The sequence below is a fragment of the Botrytis byssoidea genome (genome assembly GCF_014898295.1).
Source record: "Botrytis byssoidea strain MUCL 94 chromosome Unknown BBYS_001, whole genome shotgun sequence".
Lineage (NCBI taxonomy): Eukaryota > Fungi > Ascomycota > Leotiomycetes > Helotiales > Sclerotiniaceae > Botrytis > Botrytis byssoidea.
In genome coordinates this window covers 1,792,510-1,812,840 of record NW_024065842.1, presented here as the reverse complement: position 1 = coordinate 1,812,840, position 20,331 = coordinate 1,792,510, and the positions used below count along the sequence as shown (strand labels likewise).

General features: G+C 43.1%; 7 protein-coding genes across 7 annotated transcripts; 4 read left to right on the top strand and 3 right to left on the bottom strand.

Moving 5' to 3' along the window:
- Positions 1 to 1,148: 1,148 nt before the first annotated feature.
- EAE97_000548 (uncharacterized protein) lies at positions 1,149 to 1,760 on the top strand (the record flags this gene model as incomplete). The annotated part of the gene is made up of 2 exons (XM_038871058.1): positions 1,149 to 1,410; positions 1,465 to 1,760. The coding sequence occupies 2 exons, from the start codon at positions 1,149 to 1,151 to the stop codon at positions 1,758 to 1,760; spliced, it is 558 nt and encodes a 185-aa protein (XP_038738419.1).
- Positions 1,761 to 2,209: 449 nt separating this feature from the next.
- On the top strand, positions 2,210 to 3,255 carry EAE97_000547 (uncharacterized protein; the record flags this gene model as incomplete). Its single annotated transcript, XM_038871057.1, has 2 exons — positions 2,210 to 2,402; positions 2,459 to 3,255. 2 exons carry the CDS (start codon positions 2,210 to 2,212, stop codon positions 3,253 to 3,255), a joined length of 990 nt encoding a protein of 329 aa, XP_038738418.1.
- Positions 3,256 to 4,930: 1,675 nt separating this feature from the next.
- On the bottom strand, positions 4,931 to 6,098 carry EAE97_000546 (uncharacterized protein; the record flags this gene model as incomplete). The annotated part of the gene is made up of 4 exons (XM_038871056.1): positions 4,931 to 5,551; positions 5,598 to 5,689; positions 5,739 to 6,008; positions 6,071 to 6,098. The coding sequence occupies 4 exons, from the start codon at positions 6,096 to 6,098 to the stop codon at positions 4,931 to 4,933; spliced, it is 1,011 nt and encodes a 336-aa protein (XP_038738417.1).
- Positions 6,099 to 6,927: 829 nt separating this feature from the next.
- Positions 6,928 to 8,790, bottom strand: EAE97_000545 (uncharacterized protein; the record flags this gene model as incomplete). The annotated part of the gene is made up of 5 exons (XM_038871055.1): positions 6,928 to 7,366; positions 7,459 to 7,985; positions 8,421 to 8,518; positions 8,583 to 8,626; positions 8,690 to 8,790. The coding sequence occupies 5 exons, from the start codon at positions 8,788 to 8,790 to the stop codon at positions 6,928 to 6,930; spliced, it is 1,209 nt and encodes a 402-aa protein (XP_038738416.1).
- A 1,118-nt stretch (positions 8,791 to 9,908) lies between these two features.
- On the bottom strand, positions 9,909 to 10,495 carry EAE97_000544 (uncharacterized protein; the record flags this gene model as incomplete). Its single annotated transcript, XM_038871054.1, has 3 exons — positions 9,909 to 9,986; positions 10,060 to 10,352; positions 10,411 to 10,495. The coding sequence occupies 3 exons, from the start codon at positions 10,493 to 10,495 to the stop codon at positions 9,909 to 9,911; spliced, it is 456 nt and encodes a 151-aa protein (XP_038738415.1).
- A 424-nt stretch (positions 10,496 to 10,919) lies between these two features.
- Positions 10,920 to 13,223, top strand: EAE97_000543 (uncharacterized protein; the record flags this gene model as incomplete). Its single annotated transcript, XM_038871053.1, has 3 exons — positions 10,920 to 11,588; positions 12,035 to 12,694; positions 12,750 to 13,223. The coding sequence occupies 3 exons, from the start codon at positions 10,920 to 10,922 to the stop codon at positions 13,221 to 13,223; spliced, it is 1,803 nt and encodes a 600-aa protein (XP_038738414.1).
- Positions 13,224 to 14,825: 1,602 nt separating this feature from the next.
- EAE97_000542 (uncharacterized protein) lies at positions 14,826 to 18,675 on the top strand (the record flags this gene model as incomplete). Its single annotated transcript, XM_038871052.1, has 4 exons — positions 14,826 to 14,899; positions 14,982 to 15,169; positions 15,257 to 18,580; positions 18,632 to 18,675. The coding sequence occupies 4 exons, from the start codon at positions 14,826 to 14,828 to the stop codon at positions 18,673 to 18,675; spliced, it is 3,630 nt and encodes a 1,209-aa protein (XP_038738413.1).
- Positions 18,676 to 20,331: the final 1,656 nt, after the last annotated feature.

The following is a 20,331-nucleotide window of genomic DNA, read 5'->3' as shown; positions in this document are numbered from 1 at the left end:
AGTCCCTTTCCAACCTGTGAATGATCTACGCTTTGGGATTTTGAGGGATAGAAATATAAGGAAACTAAATTTCGAGATCTTCTAGAATAGAGCAAATATGTTCACTTTAACTAAAGTATAGCGAGCTTATATGGCTGGTCAATAGTGCTAATAACTAAGTACAAAAAAATCAAATCGAAAATCTGACACTTGATTTCTTTCAATTCTTCTTTTTAATTTCATTAACTTCTACTTTTCCTTGATAGATTTTAGATTCTAAATTTTAGATTTTAGGGTTTAGGGTTTAAAATTCTCAATATACTTGGTCATTAATCCTATTGATCAGCCGTAGCTCACGTGTAATAACTAAGTGGAGAGTTTTTTGATACAGATCTAGATGTAATGTTCGTATGCATAGAAAATACTTTATTAGACCATATGTATATCTATTTCTCTCAACAGCGTCTCATAGATTTACCAGAGCTCTGTAATCAAATCACATGAACAATCAAAGAGAACTCATCGATCTCATTCATATCACAACACTAACAAATTCGTCCTCCTCAAACACCCCCTCCCAACAACTAAAGAAACCTAACCCCGATCCACGACCTTCTCCTATAAATGAACCTCGATCGGCACATCCAACCTTGACATCTAATTGCAATTCACTACACAGTCACTTTCCCTTCCCAAATCTGATACCAGGAGCCCAAGAACAAAGAGTCACCACTCAAGTCCACCTAATCCATTCACATCTGTTGGTCCGTTTAGAAAAGTACTTTATTTCCGGCGCGGATTTAAATCTCGGAAATTAGATTTCGAGTGAGCCGTGCTTTTTCCATGAGGTGAGAGATGGGATGAGAGTTGAATATGGTTACTTAGCGGTCTGGGTGTGATTCACAGGCCGTAAATCAGATCTTTTGCACGGCACAACCCGTTTCTCATTTCAACAAATTTGAAGAAAGAATATGGTGTGTTATTTCACTGCTGCCTAACTTGATTGGAGATCTTTGGATTCCATTATTTAATTGTTAAGTTGCATGCGAATTTGACGGTTTCCCTGGGATTGCTTCTACACAAGTCAAAGGTGTCAACAACGACACGTCGGTACCTCGATATCAAAAACACCATCAAGATCAAAACCATCTCAGTCAGAATTGCTCAACATGCCGCACGCAACCATGCAAGATCCACCAATTCCCTTGGAAACTGGACCAGACAGTCTGATGCCACAATCACTCTTGTCTCTCCCATCCCTCAAGCAGTACATGGTCCACCGATTGGTTCATGAAGGAACAACCGTCACCACCATGGAAGCCGCATTGGGCCACTACGCTAGTAATTACCAGACCATGACCAGAGTATGTGCTGGAGCAAGTGAAGGCACCATTACTTTCATGGCAGATAAGTTGTTCTGGTGTACTCACTGCATGTTAAACACTACCGCTTTCTACTTTGAATAATCTTCTGACTGAAATATAGGGCCTCACGAGCACTTTCCCCGCCAATACTGTTACTTGACTCCGCGTGATAAAGAGGTCATTTATAGGGCATATAGCCAGATTCCTGTCGAACGCTTGAATGCCATGAATGACCAATTGTATCGTGCCCAACAGCAGAGATGTCTTGAGCTCTATGTTCAGGAGGCTCAGACGTGGAGCAAGAGTATTGAAGATAAGATTGCTCAGATGGAACAGAGAGGAGAGAAGATTGAGGACCATGAGGCAGATGATCACCAAGATGAAGGTTTACAGCAATTGGCGCAACTTGAGGTTTGAGAGAAGACGTAAAAAGACAGCTCTTGGATTACTGAGAAGCTTTGAGACAACCTGATTGTAATTCTACGCCTAATAGTACATCGCGGTTAGAGTTACACAGGAGTTTCTAAAGGGTGAAAATGAGAAGCCTATTAGGCCTTCCAATGTACTTGAGGCGTTGCAATTGACTCTTGAGTCGATTAGCAAGCTTTCTTAGAATAATAAAAACATTATCGCCCTCATCTATACTTTTGCTCTCTTTTAAGGTGACCGATCCTGACCGTTTTCCAACTGAAGATTCACTATTGGATTTTCTCCACCTCCACCCTTTTTCTCGATAAGATTAGGTAGGTATCTTCAAATTTTTATCACCTCAACTACCTACCTAGGTACCTACACACACCATTGCAGAAATACAATCCAATAACGAAGCTCGCGGTGATATCACCTTAACTAGATACTCTTTCATTATGGTTTATATATCATGCGGCGAATTTATGATAGCAAAGCTGGTTGCTAATCAGAGTTTCGACCTCGCATACACAAAAAAGCAAGCCACGCGACTCTATCAGATTTGTTATAGAAAATATAGCAGAGGATACGTGCGAGTGGGCACAGAAAATATGCTCTATATGGCAGATAAATGCTATTGGCATCAATTCTGTAAGAGGTCCACGTACGGGACTATTGAGTAGAATGAGCTCTGACAATGACTTCAGGGCCAGATCAAGAATTCCCAAATGAACACGTTTTGCTGAATAAAAAGGAAGGCAAAGCTACAAAGCAAACTGAAAGCATCGCTGGAGAAGTAGAGCATGATAATAGGAAAGAAGCCACTCGAAGTCGACAGAATGAAGCAGCAGAATTGGTATCGCAGCACAATCCTTCCAACTCCGATAAAACAGTAAAGATCACCAATTTCAGAGAAGGTTCGCGACCAAAGCAGAATGCAGTAACTAGAGGCCGTACCAAGGCTATGAAAGACACTAAAGCGATAGACTGGGGCATCTTTACAATACAACGAAGGAAAGAACACCGGAGGAAGTTGAAACAATACCTCTCGAGCAAGAAGCAGGCGGCGGAAGCATCAGCACGAGCCTTGTCCAAACACAGTTCCAAACCATCTATACTAAGTGAGCACCCACATATATCGCAAGAGGGCTTAGAGAAAGCGCAGTCGGCGCCCTTGAGCACGCAATTGCAGAGTGCGTTATCAGTAGCAGGCGTAGCCGCAACAACAGCACACAAAGACTCAAACCCATTGAAAGATTCACAACACTCGTCTGAAATAGCGCAAGATCTTCAACTGAATCCTTCCTCAAACCGGCTTCAGAAACTTGATGAGATGATTGAAGAGGAGAAAGAGATTGCAAATCAACTTCTAAGATGTGTACGCGCATCTTGTCCCAGTCCCGAAGAGAATAGAAAGATATGTCAGAGAGGGAATGAACTGGAGGCGCCTGACGGTGGAATTAAAGAAGCATCGAATGACAACCGTTTCTGCGTGATACTATGAGGCCGACTTAGCTACAAAGCAATGTCCTTGTTGGCTACAAGGAATCACCCGGGGTTATTAAACGTATGCGTTTGGTTGTTTGTTGCTTCGTTGGTTGGCTTCGTTTCGAGGAGTGATTTGATCATTATGAAGCTTATCAGGGGTTCTGAGAGATGGCGTGATGCTTCATTTGTTCCCTGATACTTGGGATTTTCCATAGAGTACCTAGGTATGTCTCTTGCGGCGGAGTTGGAGTTGGGAGCAGCGAACTGCATGCTGGATTCATCGTGGAGCATTATGGGCTGTTTGAGACGTATTTCCACATCGAAAGCAAGGGAAGAGTTCTTACACAAAAGTAAATTGCATAGTAATTGCTTTGTTGGGTCCGAGGGCTTCAAAATCTACCTACCTCCAGCTGTTTTCATTTCCGTCGCATTACTGAATCTGTCGTGAAGTGAATTTTAAGTGAGGTCTGGGGTGCACGGGGCTAAAATATAGGCAGAGTTTTACCTATAATTTTGCCTATTGCCCCCACTTTATTTCGACCCCTCTTTTTGCAATGTTTACCACACTTCGATCATAAAATATATGGAAGAGCAGGATATTTACTGTCACTCAATATGACTTGCTACTCATACGTGGATTCTGTTGCAGCTTAATAAGTGTATGGGAAGTTTAGTAAGCATTGTTACACATGCTGTCGGGCAAGAATCTATTCCGACAAGTTTGTTTGTACCTCGAAAGTGGCGTGGGTCTTGCCCATCACGTACAACGACCTCATGTAGCACGGGAAGTAAGGTAGAATAGAATATTTGCTCTTTATACAGCTCTCTTGCTGATAAGATCCTCCCCCGAGCTTGGTTTACTCCCTCCTCCATCAATTTCTTCTGTAGCACCTGCATACAATCCTGTTCTGAGTCTGCCAGCGCCTGAAAGCTCACTGTATGAACCATCTTGTCGCAACACCACGTCTCCAACGTCATCTTCTGGAAATCGAGAAAGTACGAATATTCCGCAAAAGGATTGTTGAAATCAACTTCCACCTCCACCAAATGCTTAAGATCACCATTCAAGATTGGCAACAACGCATCTCCTCCTTGTACACCTCGAAGAATCCAATACCACTGTGTCTCTCGTTCATCGCCGCTTGGCTTGGAGTAGCCCAGCTTGCGATATTTCTGTTGAAGATCCTTTGGAACTTCGACGGTCCCTTTGACCCACTACGTATCTGTTAGTTGAATGTATAGAAGGATATCAAACAATAAGTATAGTTCGATGTCCTGAAGTCGTTGATGCATTATCGAGAATTGCTCGGCTTCAATCCGAGAATGAATCTAACTATGTCTTGCCCGAGACTTGAAGAATATGAGTCGAAATGCGAATAGACAGCTCGACGTTGTGTTCCGAGAACAAAGACAATAATTCCACTAGTGCCCATTTTAATGAAATTTGTCTGTGAAGATTACGATGTTGTGAAAGTGCAAGATTTAAGTAGATGAAGAAGAAGAAGAAGTTTAAGCGCAGAACGAACAGTGCGTTGCGAGTCAATCAAGAACTTTTGGAGGTATTTAATTTGTATTCATTCATACTCGGTGACTGTTTTTGTCAAAATAACAAGGAACCTTGCTGCCTACATATATTCATCACATTTCGATGCAGGCTGCCATATATCATTACGGCCAATCAAATCATACCGTCAGTCCACCGTACAGATAATTTTTCCCTTCGACTTATTGCTTTCCATAAATGTGTGGGCCTCCCTGATATCTCTCCAAGAAAAAACCCTCTCAATAGGGACCTTGAAAGTAGCATCTGCAAATTTCTGTAAGGCAGTTTCGACCAACACATCTCTTAACTTCACCTGGTAATCTAGAGGTCTGCTTCTCAGTCTACTTCCCTCCCATCGCAAACGCTTATTTTCAAGCAGAGTGATATCTAAACCATCGAGTTTGTATCCACTAAGACTGGCGAGTTGGACAATCCTTCCGTCCACAGCTGCGACTTCAAAGTTTCCCTGGGCGTAATTCTTCCCAATAAAGTCAACAGTTATATCTGCCCCGTGTCCGTTGGTTGCACCTAGAACTCCTTGGATCCAGTTTTCAGTATTGTAGTTGAAGCCATGTGTTGCGCCTAAGCTCTTGCAGAAAGCGATCTTCTCATCGGAACCCGCAGTGACGAGTATCTTGTTGGCCCCAGCGGCTTTGGATAGTTGGATTCCAGCAATAGACACAGCGGATGCTCCGGCATGCCAGAGAACGTTGTCTCCTGATTGAAAACATCCAACGAGATGTAAAGCTTGGGTTGCGGTTATCCATGTCTGTTGTCCTGTTAATACCATATTGCGTAAAGAATTTAATACAGACCTCTGGTATTCCAGCAGCCACGGACCAAGATATATGAGCCGGCTTGTGGATAAGCATTTTTGTTGATGATGCGATGTACTCAGCATATGCTCCTGTTAAACCATCAGCATCCCTAAGAACAACCCGCAGAAAATATCATACCACCATACGCAAGTCCAAAAACCTCATCGCCAACTTTGAAATCCCCAATATCCCCATCCCCAAGTTTCTCAATCACCCCGGAAAACTCCACACCCAGTATTTTTCCCGCTTGTGGGGGTACATTATATTTTCCCTCCCGCTGCATCAAATCCATTCGATTGAGACCAAAGGAATGGATCTTTACCAGGGCCTGAGAGATAGAAGGTTCGGGTTTGGGAACATCATTGTTCAAAAAGAGACTGGAGATCGGGCCGCTCCCATTCTCGATATCTGTATTCCGTCAGTCATGTCATTCCTTATCATAGTTAATTACACATTTTCTATCTCCTTACCGATTGCACGCATTATTTCTCCAGCCATTTTGTCTTGCTTGAAATGTCTCGTAGTACCGCTCGTTTCTTGGGAGAGCAATGGATCTTTTATATAGAATCTAGCTATGCAAGTCAGCATAGATTATTAACACGGGTAAGGAATGACGCTATCTGATATCAACTAATATGCCTCCTCATTGGGCAATTGCTTCGCTTAAATGCAACGTAAATGGTTAGCCGATATCTAGACGCATGTGGCTTTGTCATGATTTGTAGCCGTGGAGTGGACATCAATTTAGCACAATCTCACCCAATTTGAAGGATTACCAAGGTACCAATGAAACTACACCGGAACGTTGGCCTATGAGGTGGGAGTGTGGGAAACAGCTGTAAGCAAATGTAGTTATTGAACAATCACCAGTAACCCCCACCCCCCCAAAAAAAATCTATAACTCGAACCCTCAAATTGTAATGTTTCTAGATGACATTCGAAAAGAAATTGGAATCCTTAAGATCTGTCAAATAAAAAGTAATGCTCTCCAACTAATCCGACCCATCCTTTGTCTACCGGAAACTAGATGCAACGAACCAGGAAATCTACTACCCCAAAACAATGCCCGAATATCAACCTTTGAATGCTTGGAACAATTTGCAACAATGGACAGTGCTCCCAGGTCAATAGCAAAAGCTGTTGAATCACCTCCAAATGTTTTCTACCTTCAGTGCAATTCACGTGACCCATGCAAGCGAAAATCGATATCAAACTCCCTCCCCCAAAATACAAATTCAATGCCACCATATCAATTTCATATGAGTTCCATACCAATTTCATATCCCTTTATCGTGTCTGGGCTGCAGTGGTTTCATTTACATCTCTCTCAGCCCAGAGTACCATATTCAGCTCGTGGTGTAAATGGTGTACTCAACTTAGGCGTGAAAATTCCATTTCCGCCTAGTCCCTGGGTTTTCCATGCTTCCAACATTACTTCGATCTCTCTTCTAGCGTCTTCGACAAGGTCATCCATATTGATGTCAATCTTGTCTGTTCCGAAGGGATCTTCGTGCCATTGGGCGATTCCTTCAATTCCGTAAAGGGCGAAAGCTACGAATGCGACGAGGGGAACTGTCCACCATCCAATCTCTGCAGCCATAGCAAAGGGTAATATACTACAGAACAAGGCTAAGGTCTGTTTGCTATGGATTAAGTGCGCAACGGGAGTGGGTGCAAGTCTAATCACTTCCATGTTGCCGTAGGCTGCGACGAGTTCGTTGAGTTTGGCGAGCATCTGAGCCGAGGCACTATTGTTGAACCAATTCCTGTGTAAAGTGCACGTTAGAAGGTTCAAGACAAGAGGATGAATAGAAAAAACTCAATTGTCTCAAAAAGCGATGATAAATGGTAGACTTACAAGTTGCAACCAGTGTTGACGAATTTCTCAACGTAGGTACTCAACTGAAGTGTAAGACCCAATCCCATATGCTCATGACCTTTAAAGCCTTGTGGCAGCAGATCCTTATATTCCGCTGGCCAGGAAAAATCACCTTCTTCAGTCATCATAGTTCCTGAACTAAGTTCCACGCCCCAATCTGCTCTCAAGTGGTTTTTAACCGTATACAACATCGCTATCATAATCCTGACTGTTTCGATTGTCTTTGCCTCAAGCGCTTTGGAAATTGGCTGCCGGGCTACGTCTACTCCGCCATCAAAGTCTTTATATGCTGAGCTATCCGTACTGCCTTCATTCTGTGTGAATGATGAATCGTATTGATGATCGGGAGGAGCGGGAGCAGGAACAAGTACAAGGAGGTGCCGCGTGAGACAGCGAATTGAGGTTGTGAGGGTTGCAAAGTGAGAACGGCCCGACCAAAACCTGGCATACGCTGTTTGATTCCGAAACACGAGTTCTAGACCAACGACAATGGATAGTGAGGGAACCTTGGCTCAGTCAGAAAACGTTTTCTCAACTTTGTTCTATTCTAAGAACACTATTTGAGTCTCTCTATATTGGTATACACGCAGCACCATCTAGTAATGGTACAGCTTCCAAAATCAATCTAGCTATCGAGTGTGTTCCTGATCTGTCAAAGCATCAAGCATGCCAGTTGAGAGCTCTCATACACGTGACCTGAGTATGATAAGCGAGGATCACGTGTATGGGAACACTCACCTCGATATGCATGGACGATCAGCTTCAAACCATGGTTTCAGAATGTTCAAACTGAAATGGTAGATTTTGGACTGCTGAATAAACAACCGACAATTGATCTTTCATACACTTGAGAAGATATAGTATTGATTTTGGTATGCCACGACTAAGAGGAGCCGTGCAGTAGAGCCCTAAGTAATGTCCAATTCTTGGAGAGTACTTACGATACTGGTTGGAAGCGTAACATCGCTGCTGATATGTTGGTTCAAGTATACGACTATAGCAGCAATAGCAGAAAGAATGGCAACAGGCCAGATAACCTCTGCGTAGATATGAATTAGTCTCGTTCTCTCCTCTTCAAAGTAGGTGACTGATATATATCTTACCACTATGGATACTTCCTTTCCAGAACCTAAGTACTAAAGGCCATCTATTTTCCTATTTTTAGCTAGATATCTGCATGAGTATATATATCCTCAAATATTGAGTTTACCTTCTCTCCTTTCTCCTTGATGAACTTGCCAGTAACCAAGACATTTGACGGTTGCGGCTTGAATCTCCAGCAAAGTTTAGAAATAGAGGCGTTCTCGACATTCTTGCAGAATCAACTTTGCAAATCAAGAAGAATATAGAGAAACTGTTGCGATTCTAAGATGAGGGTTGAAAGATTCACTTGTAGTTGTACAATGATAGGCTTTGCTGAAGCAATTGCAGATCTGGAGGAATCCGGAGAAATTGCAGTGATCTTAAGAAGAGGGTTGGAGATTCACTTGTGGTATTGTAATGATAGGCGTTGGCGAAATATCTACAGGTCAAGAAGAAGCCAGAGGAGTAGATGTGATTTTGGGAGGCGGAGTAGACATTCACTTGGAGCGGTAAGATTGGTATTGTAGAAGTTGTTGCTCAAGCGCATAACATGGGGAAGTGGACCTTGTTTAAGCCTCCAACACAGGGGGTATGCACTACGTAGCGAAACAAGTTACTGGACTTGGAAATCGATCTTCGGACAGTCTTTACTCTGTACGACACAAATATCTAGTTTAATATGAACAAGCCAGCGTCTTGTTTGGCTCTTTTCTCTACGGTATCTTCTATGGTTGGTTCATGAGCCAAATTAAGAAATAAGTTTGGAGTACTCAATCTCGATAGGCTGTCTCCATGTGCCCGCAAAAAGCGGTTCCCGTTATCATGAATCAGCTAGGATTACACTTGGGCCAAACATCCTCCACCAGCGGCACGAATACGAATAATATATTTCTTCTCGATATCCGATATCAATTCAGACAATCATTCTTTTGATGTGAGAATTAAACTTATGTCTTTATGAGCTTTTATATTATTTGTGTTTTTAAGACAAATCGACACTATGGAGGGGGAATGAAATACATTTCAAAGTATGAATCTATTTGAATAATTGGGCGTAGTGGCGGACGAGGCGGCTAAATCGATAATATCTGCAAAATAAGAAAAAACTTAATTTGGACCTTGGCTATTGCCTGTGACATTGAATTGGATTTGTAATTGTACTCGAGTATTTACTGCAGTAATTCTTTGTTCATGAGGTGAGAAGAACTAGAAATACACAGGTTTTGTGGCCGTAAACCTTCTGAATCATGCGCCCACCCCAAAAGCCACTCACTGATGTACAATGCTATCATATCTTTCCCAATTCAGATTCATTTTCTTTATCTCGTATCATAGCAGATTCGTTCTTACAATGCTGGCTTTCCTTGTTGTGCGCCAAGTTGAGCGTTCAACTGTCCTGCTGTATCTGTGCCCGAGGAAAGTAACTATTGTAAGACATGTCAGTATGAAAGATTCAAATTGAAATGCGATTGGATTGGATTGGATTGAGCAACGCACCTCTCCACCCATCTCTCTCATCTTCATCTCCTTCTCCATTTCAACTACCTGCTGCTCCTCCACAAATGCCAATGCCCATGGAACTCCCAATAACAAAGCACTGGTGCTCACAACGAACAAAGTCTTGCCTCCAAACATCAAACCCGATTTGATCCAACTTGTGGTTGCATCCACCTTGCTGGAGATAAATGATCGAGTGGATGCTGGTACTATATCTTTCAGGGCACTTATACGGTCTGCGAGAGTCTCCTCATCTGCGACATTGTCCTCTTCGTCAGAAGAAATCTCGGAATCTTTGTTGGGCGTTCATTAGCTACTGTAAATGAAATCGCAGTCAATTGTAAGACCAACCAGTATCAGTGTAGTAATCATCCTCAGATGGTCCAGCTTGCTTTTGCTCAAAGGACTCATCCTCAACTTCTGTCAATTCAACCATCTTTGCGAAGTTTTAAATTTTACGTTCGTAGGAAAAGGGAGGATGGGTTGTATGGCTTGTGGTATGCCAGTATGGATTCAATTTCCTGATGATGATTTTTTGGTGCCCGCCACGCTAAGAGATCACGCTAGCGGCAAGGCTGGTCAACGAACGACGTCAGGCTGCCGGAACTTCTAATCCCCTGGCTTCCACGTCCAAAACAGCCATCAATTTAATATTTTTGTCATTCTTTGTACTTTCTTTGAGCATCGATTTTTGGGCGTTTCAATTGGTTTTAATTATGGTCACTGGTTTTATTTCCTTTATCTTCTTTATGCGAATCTTCTCGCGGCAAAATATCGAAGTCCTACATAAATGCGACGCACATTCTGAGGCCATCAACAAGAATCATTCAAAAACTTAGCCCCGTCAATTTGTAACCATCATGACCGACCTACATCCAATTGTCATCCCGCCATTTGAACATAGATTCAAAGCTGTCACCTATACATGCAGCGGAGAAGGTCTACGCAAAGATGGTCATTCTTACGATCCCCACGTCGAAAAATTGATACCCCCAAAAGATCAAAAGCTAGGCAATAGTATCGGAACGAAACCAGCAGGTTGGTGGAAGGCCCAATGTTCATTCAGAGGATTAAAACAAACTGGATCCATCGCCGATTTACAGTCGAGGTTGGGAGGAGCGAAGAAAGAAATGGATCAAGAGCTCAAGGCCGCAGAGTCCCAATTGAACAAGGATTTCATGAAGCAAAATAAACTTGCGAGAGATGGCGATTGGGATAAGTTGAAGACTGCCGAGGAGAAGGCTGATGCTAACCCAGAGAGATACCTCAACGAAACGTTTCCGAAAAGTGCCACGGGAGAACTAGCAAAGTCGGAAATTATCATTATCAAGAGTGAGCGTAAAGCTGCCTTAGCTGAAGCTTCGCATAAGATGGGATTAGAGTCTTTGTTAGTGGATGCCCCTCGGGTGGATAACATACGGCCTTCTCCAGACCAGTGGGTCGTTGTGGGGAGAATTACAGATGCTATATTGAATCAGAAGCGTGAGCTTGAACGAGCAGCGACTCGGCCCAAGGAAAATACACCAAAGGTAAGAGAAAACAAGCGACAAAGACCATTTCTTTTTAAATGGTAGTACCATACAGATGATCGGAATTGGTAAAGTTTACAGTGACATCCAATCTCTGAGTTGAGGTTGGACGGTTAGCAACCCCTCATTCTCCTTCGGGGGTACTTCCAATCATCGATAATATTTCGGTCAATTATAATCCCATCCCGGAGCAATAGAGTTCGAGAGGAATTCTCAAGGAATGCTCATAAGTATCATTCAATTCTCATTTGCATCATCGTGAAAAGGGAAAGCCTTTCGTCTTGACTGGAATGGCTTGGCTTTTTTGTGTCATGTTTTCAATCCTGCATCAAACCGGTCCTTTGTATGGTATTTTTGACTTCTGCTATGCCATACTGAAGTTGAAATATACTTCATATTACATTTAATATATTATAATAAATAAGAGCTAAGTTGTTTCTTCTTAGAAAACCCCTGGAGGTCGACCAAAACAAACAGCAAGGAAATCTGTACCCAGTTCAGGAACGCACGACAATGTGTTTGATGAAATCAAAACTCAGTCAGCACGCCCAATATTACCAGTACCACGGGAAAGACGGGCAGCTAAACAAAGTGTGCAAAGCACTGCCACCCATAATAATTTGTTCACCGATAATGATTCACATAATCCCAGCCGTCCGGCGCCAGCCCCTCGAGACCCTAAAAAACGGGCGGCTGTAAAGTCTACAAGCAGTGCTAGCACTGATTCAGACCAATTCATCGTTAGTAATACCGAGAATCCAGACCGTCCGGGGCCAGTTCCTCCAGGCCCCCGAAAACAGACGGCTGTTAAATCTACAAGGAGTACTAGCACTCATTCAGATCTGTTCGCGGGAGATGGCGAAGATGAAGATGCTCACAGACAGCCAGCTGCAAAAAGATTACGGACATCGGCCAGCGGCGCGCGAGCCAATTCAAGCGCCGAGTCGGAAGATCTATGGGATGTTCGAGGTTCTTATGTGATCGAGTGCCCAGATATTGAGGAAGAATGGGGAGAGAAAGACTCAGACCTTACTCTTGACATCTATGTCGAAAACAAAAATGGAAGACATCAAATGTTTGCAATGTTCAATTTCATAGTTGTTGAGGTATGATTGCAATATATACTTGTGCCTGCTGTTCACTAGCTAACTTTGCGACTAGGGTATCATGCGATTTGAAAGACCAACTGATGTGTCAAGTCTGAAGAATGCTGATAAAAAGAGAAAGCGAGAAAGTACTTCTTCCATAGATGAGGATGAGGATGGAGATGTTATGATGAGTGATGTTTCTCAAAATGTTGCGAGTAATAGTAAGCACAAAGAGAGCGCCTTTTTTCTTGGAGCCAACGATAAGCCCACTGCCCGGAGACCTACATGGCCATATCGTTGGAGAGGCGAGGAGACTGGCGAAGGAGAAATTCAACTCGGTTCTGATAAAAGATTGGAGAGTATCACCTTTGACGACAAGAAGAAGACTTTATCAGGGACCTTCACGTGTGATTTCGCTGGGAAATGCAAGTTCACAGGATTGTTGATTAATCGCCGTCCGCAAGATTCACGGATTGATCCAGAGAGTCAGTGGGAGAGTCGCAGCGAGGTTGCTTATGAGGAAGAACTCCAGACAAGGTGGAAATGATGGTGATTGTTAACGAAAGCACTTTTCAATTCTTTTTTGTACCAAATTACTACCGTGGTCGTTGTATCATGATTTCACAGGTTTTAAGATTAAATGCACATCAATACAAACTGCAAGATGAGATATTTCAACAACATCCAAAAAAACATTTATGATTCGAATATTGGTACACTTGTACAACAACAATAGTAAAACCTGAAGTCCTATCTGAAATTCGACGTACTTCGTACCTAGATTGACATCGTCCTGATTCCGGATTTTTGTTCGTAGCATGGCCCCTGCAACAAAAAAAGACCCGTCTGAGTAACGAGTAGTCCAAATAGGTATTTAAGTGACAGATAGAGAGAAGTGGATCTAGTGAGAAATGAAACAATTACCCAAGATGTAGATCTTCAACTAAATTGTCATCTCGTGTAAATAACGTGGGTTGTGAACTTGTGGTGGCTTTGGATTTACTAGGGTTTGATAGGGTGAGGGTTTGGATGTATGATTCCGTACTTCGTAGAATGTAGATAGGTACTTGGGTACTGGTTAGGTTGAAGATAGAAAAGAAAATGTATCTATCAACGACCTACATATTCGTATCGAACCAAGACGGCTTGGAAGATATGCAAGTAGGGTCGTGAGTAGGACGTCAGCTACCAATCAAGTCGATATAGACGGCTTGTACCTGTAGCTTCTCTGTACAGAACAGTCAGGTAGACACAATTAGATTCAGTCATTGGTCAATCTGGTTCATCTGTGCACGTTCGGACGAACACTTGTTACAGAACACGAACAGATACAGATTACATTTTCAAATCGCATGAATAATCCCCAGAGAGATACCGGGTAGATACCTGTCTGTAGGTAGGTACTTATCTAAAAGGCGGGGGAGACAACCCTTCCATTCAGCTGTAATAAAAGGGGTTATATGTTGATACCTAGGGAGGTATTTGTGAATAGATACATTTCAAGCGATCATCTCGATATCTTAATCAACGACGTCAAACTCGCTACTAGATACATACTTAGTATACCACTACTAGATGTATATACTTTTAGATATTGAGGCGTATATCAAAAGTATGATATATAGCTAGAGAGCCTCATAGCTACCTCTCTCCAAGGGCTCCGGGGTCCAAAAAACTTCACCAATGAATCTTGCCTCAAAAAGGAATTGTCAAAGATCTTCTCTAGAAGCATCTTAATCATTTATTAAGCGCAGACCCCTCGACAAACACCTTACTTACTTGGGTACCTTTCCTTTCCAATCTTCTAACTTTTGGAACATTCATTAATAATTTCCGATAATCCATCTTGCTTCTTCCGTCAGTCCCTTAACACACACACCTTGCTTCTGTACAGTGACGAGTCACGACCGGCTTCAATATTTTCTTTTCTTTTCCTTTGCTTTTGTTCTTGCTTTTGATATTTTGGGGATTTGGCTTCTTTTTTTGGAATCTGCCAATTTATTTGGGCCTCCAATCGCGCATTTGACAGATGAAGCGGCATTACATTATATCATGTACAGATACGATTACCCCTGAATCGAATGTTTAAACCGGAAGATTGGTATAATTACCCTGATCCACAACAAATTTCGACGAGGTTCGCAAGGAAATGTCGTTGAATGGCTTGGATGACGCGAAGGTCAAGGAAGCATACGATGCGGCAGTAGCTGAGCCCGGAGGATGGTATGCTTATGTTCAATATCTTGTATCTTATTGCTCTGCGTGCGCCGTGATATAGTAGACTGATATTGTACTCATCGTGTAGGTTCCTTCTTAAGTATGCCTCGAGAGACGAAATAGAATTAATGGGTCGTGGTAATGGGGGAATTGTGGAAATAAGAAATAAAATTGGACAATATGAAGAACCATCGCCGTTGTTCGGGTTTCTGCGATACAGGCGACGGAACGTAGTCATCAAATATGTGCCAGATGGATGCTCAAGACTGGTTCAAGGTGGGTTCCCTTGTTGTTGATCTCGGTCAAGAAATTTCACTTTCGGGATTCTAAATTTTAAATTCTAACAATCTGATAATCTGATAGCTCGCGTCACTGTTCATTTTAATGCTGTCACCGAAAAGTTCGCACCCTATCATACGATATTCGAAATAACCACTGCGAAAGAGCTCCGTGATACGACCCTGTCTGCCGCCTGCTCACTACATACTGCTTCGGGATCCGTTTCATCGTCGACGAGTTCGTTGCGCCGACGACGTTTAATGGAAATTGCAGAGGACGAGGAGGAGGATATTAGAACAAAAAGACAATCCACAGTTCAGGAGGAGCACCCCCCTACTGCACAAACTATTACCTCAATATCGGACACCCAGCCAACAGTTGATCCGACCACCCTGCCGGCCGATCTGCCAAATTCATTTACTTTCTCTTCTATGGTTGCAGAAGGGGACAACAGTCTTGAAACTTCTCCTCCACCACCACGATCTAAAGCACCTTTGACCTTCGATCTTGATACCTCTCCGCCTCCTCCAAGGGAGCCGCGTGAACCTGAATTCGGATCATTCTCACCTATTGCAACCACTGACGAAGCACCTCGGACATCTTCACAGTCCGCACGACCTGACCTGTACAGCCTTACATCTCACGAGTTTACCGGCAGACCTAAAGTTAGACTTGGACCTCGCCCTTCTCTCGATGTTGGCAAAACTACTACATCTGGAGGAGCCCCTAACTGTCGTCCAGTGTCAACGCTTCCACAGGGATTGAAAGCATCTACAAAGGGAGGGTCAAAAAAGGGGCGGGCGAGTTTGAACTCGCAGGAGTCTGAAGAGCCACCCAGTATGAGTTTGTCACCACCCTCTATTCCTGAAAATGGAACTCTACCCACGTTTTTCCCTTCTCGCCCTCATACAAGTGGGGGACGACCAAACACCAGCTCTGGGGTTTCGGTTCGAACAACATTGTCAACGAATTCTGCCACCCCCAATGCAAAAGTCCCAACAATTACGCCAGAGAAGGCAAGACTCATGAAGGCTATGGAAATGCGAAAGAGGCAATTGAGTGCTGGTGCGCCTGCGCAAATACCACCCACTTCTCCAAACTCCTCGACATCTCCAAGAAATCTCGAGATACCCTCTGCCCTGAGCCCTGGCACGCCACAAGGCGCTCCACAGGAGATTCAAGATACCTTGGCTTTGCTAACTGATATGGCCAAAGCAGATCAATCCGCGATTGCCCTCGATACAAGCTTCGCTATGAAAACGGACGACTCAGACGCTACAAGATCCGATTCCTATCCGGTATCACCCATTGGACCTTCAGAAAAAGCAGAATCGACAAGAGCGTCTTCTATCTCGGAGTCCACGGATGAGACCGTTCAAGAAGCACTTTCTACGAAAGTAGTGACGAAAGATAATATGGCTGAAGAATTGTCTCCTAGTACTTTATTAGAGAGTACTGGGAACGAGCCAGCCGTAACAATATCACTGCAAAGCCCAGAACCAGACGACGAAAGCATCAATCCCGACCAACTTCAAGGCAGCGAGGAACCAGCTAGCAGCTCTAGTCACCCTGTCTCCAAAGATACCATACAGGATGACCTCACGGTCGCCACCTCTCCCCTTGGCGAAGAACACAATACCAAATCTGAAGCGTCTGCAGAACCTTTGCAAACTTCCGCTAGTGAGCCTGTTTTCAATACAGTTGACAAGCCTCTGAAGGATAGTCCTTTCGACCCTGGGTACAATTTATCACAGAAGAAGAAAATCCATAACATTGAGCCAATTCGAACCAGTTTCGATATAAGTGGCCCTAACTCTGAGAATAATTTCTCCTCAGATGACGAACTTATGGATGAGCTGCAGTCTGCAGTGATCCAAGATGCAAAGCCTATGTCGGTGGGCAAATCGCCAATTAGTCCTTTGTTTCCTCAGCCTACACAAAATGAGATCAAGTTTTCAAGAACTGTTTCAAGTCCATTACAATCAGTCAATCCAATTCCTCCACCTCTTACTGCCATGCCTGGTGGTGACCGACCTGTTTCTCGACCTGTTTCGGCATCTGCAAACTTTTTGAACCGCCTAAGCATGCAACCTGCTGCGGCACCCGTTGTTTCTAAGAAGATTAGTGTAGGATCTGGTGTTGCGAACAGGATTAAAGCCTTTGAGAAGTTTCAAAATCTAGCTCCAGAATCTTCTGCAGCGCCATCCACACTGGGACCAAATCCATCTGCGTCACCTGCATTTTTTTCCGTTAGAAGAAGTAGTGTACTTGTTCCATCGAGAGCTCCTTCTATTGCCGAACGAACAAATTCCTTGAATAAGAATACACCAAGTCCTAGTGTATCGAGAGATGGATCACCAGAAGTTGCTAAAGGACGTGAAAGGTCAAACTCTGTCCAGAAAAGAGTGGCCATGTTGAAACCGACTCCTGTTTCTGACCTCAAGTCGACTCGATCTCGACCTGAGACTGTCCAGGTAACCGCTCGCATCGTCAGAGATCCTAATCAACCGTTTCCTCAAAAGCCAGAAGCTGGCAAAGATCCTTTAGATTATACATCTCCGCCATTGACAGAATCCCCATTGATCATAGATCACCAGAAGGCGGTTTCTAGTCCTCCAAAAGAGAAAGAGGCCGCACCCGAAAGGCGTTTATCAACGTCATCTAAAACTACCACAACTACTAATAACGAGAGACGATCATCTATCGCAATGGTCAAAGACCTCATCAACGATAGTCGTTCTTCATTTTCCGAGCGTCGGCGTTCTTCTACTATCGAACCTTTCGCATCCTCTCCGACTGTCAAGTCGCCATCAAAATCTTCATCCACTGATGTTACATCCCCTGTTCGTAAATCTCGTCCATCCTCCGTCAGCAGTCGTCGTAGTCTTGATCGTTCTGAATTCTCTCCACCACCAACGGCTAGCTCAGCGTCTTCCGGGAATGACGAGAAGTCGGACAAAAAGTCTGGCCGCGCAAGTCGTATGATGAAGCGTATGTCTTCATCATTATCTTCAAGTCGCAAAGCTATTGCCCATGCTATCTCACCTACAGTTCGTGAGGAATCAGAGCCCCCCGTTTTCCCTGATTCGGAGGCTTCACTTGTTCCATCATTGGCAGCCTCGCCCACAATTGCTCATGATTTTGGAGATGTCAACGTTCAATTTCCTGATAGTCTTTTATGGAAGCGTAGATCAATGGTCTTGGATTCCCAAGGACTTCTTATTATCACAGCTGGTGGAAATGACAAAGGAGCAACACGTAGATTTCACCTTGGTGAATTTAGAGCTCCTGAAATACCCGATGTTGATATGCAAGAATTACCAAACAGTGTTGTTCTGGCTTTCTTAGAAGGTGGTGAGCTGCAAATTGCATGTGAGGATCGAGCTGGTCAGGGACACACTTTAAGTGGTACGTCAATTTCTCTTCTTTATTTTGATCATATTCATTAACGCAAATTAGTTCTACGAGAAGCTCATGGACATTGGTCAACCTATGGACAATAATAATCACAATCGTCACTCTCTTGAATAAGAATATTTTCCTTTTTTCGAACTTTTCTCATGACTTTGATAGTCATTATTTGGTAATATACCTCATCAGCATTCATTGACTTATCATTCCATTTTTTTTATCTTAGAAGGAAAAGGCTTCACGCAGGATTTTATGACGTATGGAGGCTCTTCTCACGCATTAGTGTTTTATGTTGCATTGCGTCGTAAGGGGAGAAGAGAAGGGAGGAGAGAGATACAGGTTCCAAAAGAGAACAAGAGGGAGAGCGAAAGGGAGAGAGAGCGCGCGAGTTGAGATACCACCACCTGGACTTTAGCAGTCAAAATTTTTCTTATATTGTCTGTACCTAAAATATGTTTTGTAAATCTTTTTCTTCTTCTTCTTTCTTCAACTGAGACAACCCTGCAGCATGCAAATAGCGAACAGCGCAGTTTTTTCTTATTTTATTTTTCAAGTACCAGGTCGACTGTATATGGATGGTGGTGGTTGTGCTTTTTTTTCGGGGGAAAGGAATAGAATAGGATAGTTACAATACAATGTCTTCCTACCCATTTGAGAGTATCTTACTGGTGCAATGCGATTTGATGATGAGAAGTGAGATGTAGTGAAACAAGAGAGTGTGTATAGATCTTGAGGGATATGATAACGAGACGTAGTAGATTGATGGGAGAGGCTAACGCAAAAAATACCTGCATCAGTAAGGGCTAGATAAAGGTATCAATGATATTACAAAGTATATGTATGGTAATAAGCTTTCTATATTCAAATTTATCGGAAAATCTACTACAGTAAGAAGGAAGTAAGATACGAATAATCCCCAAGTAAGCAACACAACTCATTACAAAAAATTGATACAACAAATAAATAAACCATTCGCATCCCAAAAATCAAAATACTCTTCCCCCGTCGTTCTCTCTCTCTCCTTTCACTCCCCTCCAATTCCAAAACTACAATATAAACTTAAAGTTTATCCCCATCCCTCAACAAACGTCAAGAACTTCTCATTAGTTCTTCAGGCCTGCTGGCCCAATGGCAAGGCGCTTGACTACGATTCGTCGATATCAAGAGATTGCAGGTTCGATCCCTGCGTAGGTCAAATTCCTCTTTTGAGTGTGAGTGTGGGTATGGTGGTGGGGGGGAGGGGTGAAGAGTTTTTTTTTTTAGGAAAAATTTGTTAGAGGGGAGTGAGGGGGTATGGATGTGCATGGTGGGGTTGGATGGGTGGTAAGCGAGGGGTTTGTTTCGTATCACTGGTATGTGTGTGTGTGTGGATTTTTTTGAGTATGTATTTGTGGATGGATAGAGGGAGGGATGGAGGGATGGCTTTGCAATTGGAACTGGAATTGTTTTCAAATAATGTGAATCTGGTGGATATGGTTTGATTCTGTCGAAAATATTGATTAGATAAGATATCGAACGATAAATATGTCGATAAGCAAAGATAACTTGGCACTCAAAAAAGTGAAAATTCTAAAATGCACACATTGCGTACCATATCTCGTAGCTGGGTATCGAGAAGTATTGGACTATCTATCCAATTCAAGAACTTTTGAAGGCCCCCGGGTTTTCTTTCTCCATCTCGAGTGGATTATATTAAACAGCGATGGCAGAGAAAAGTTTTCGCTTCTCTCGCTTAAGTCCGATGAGCC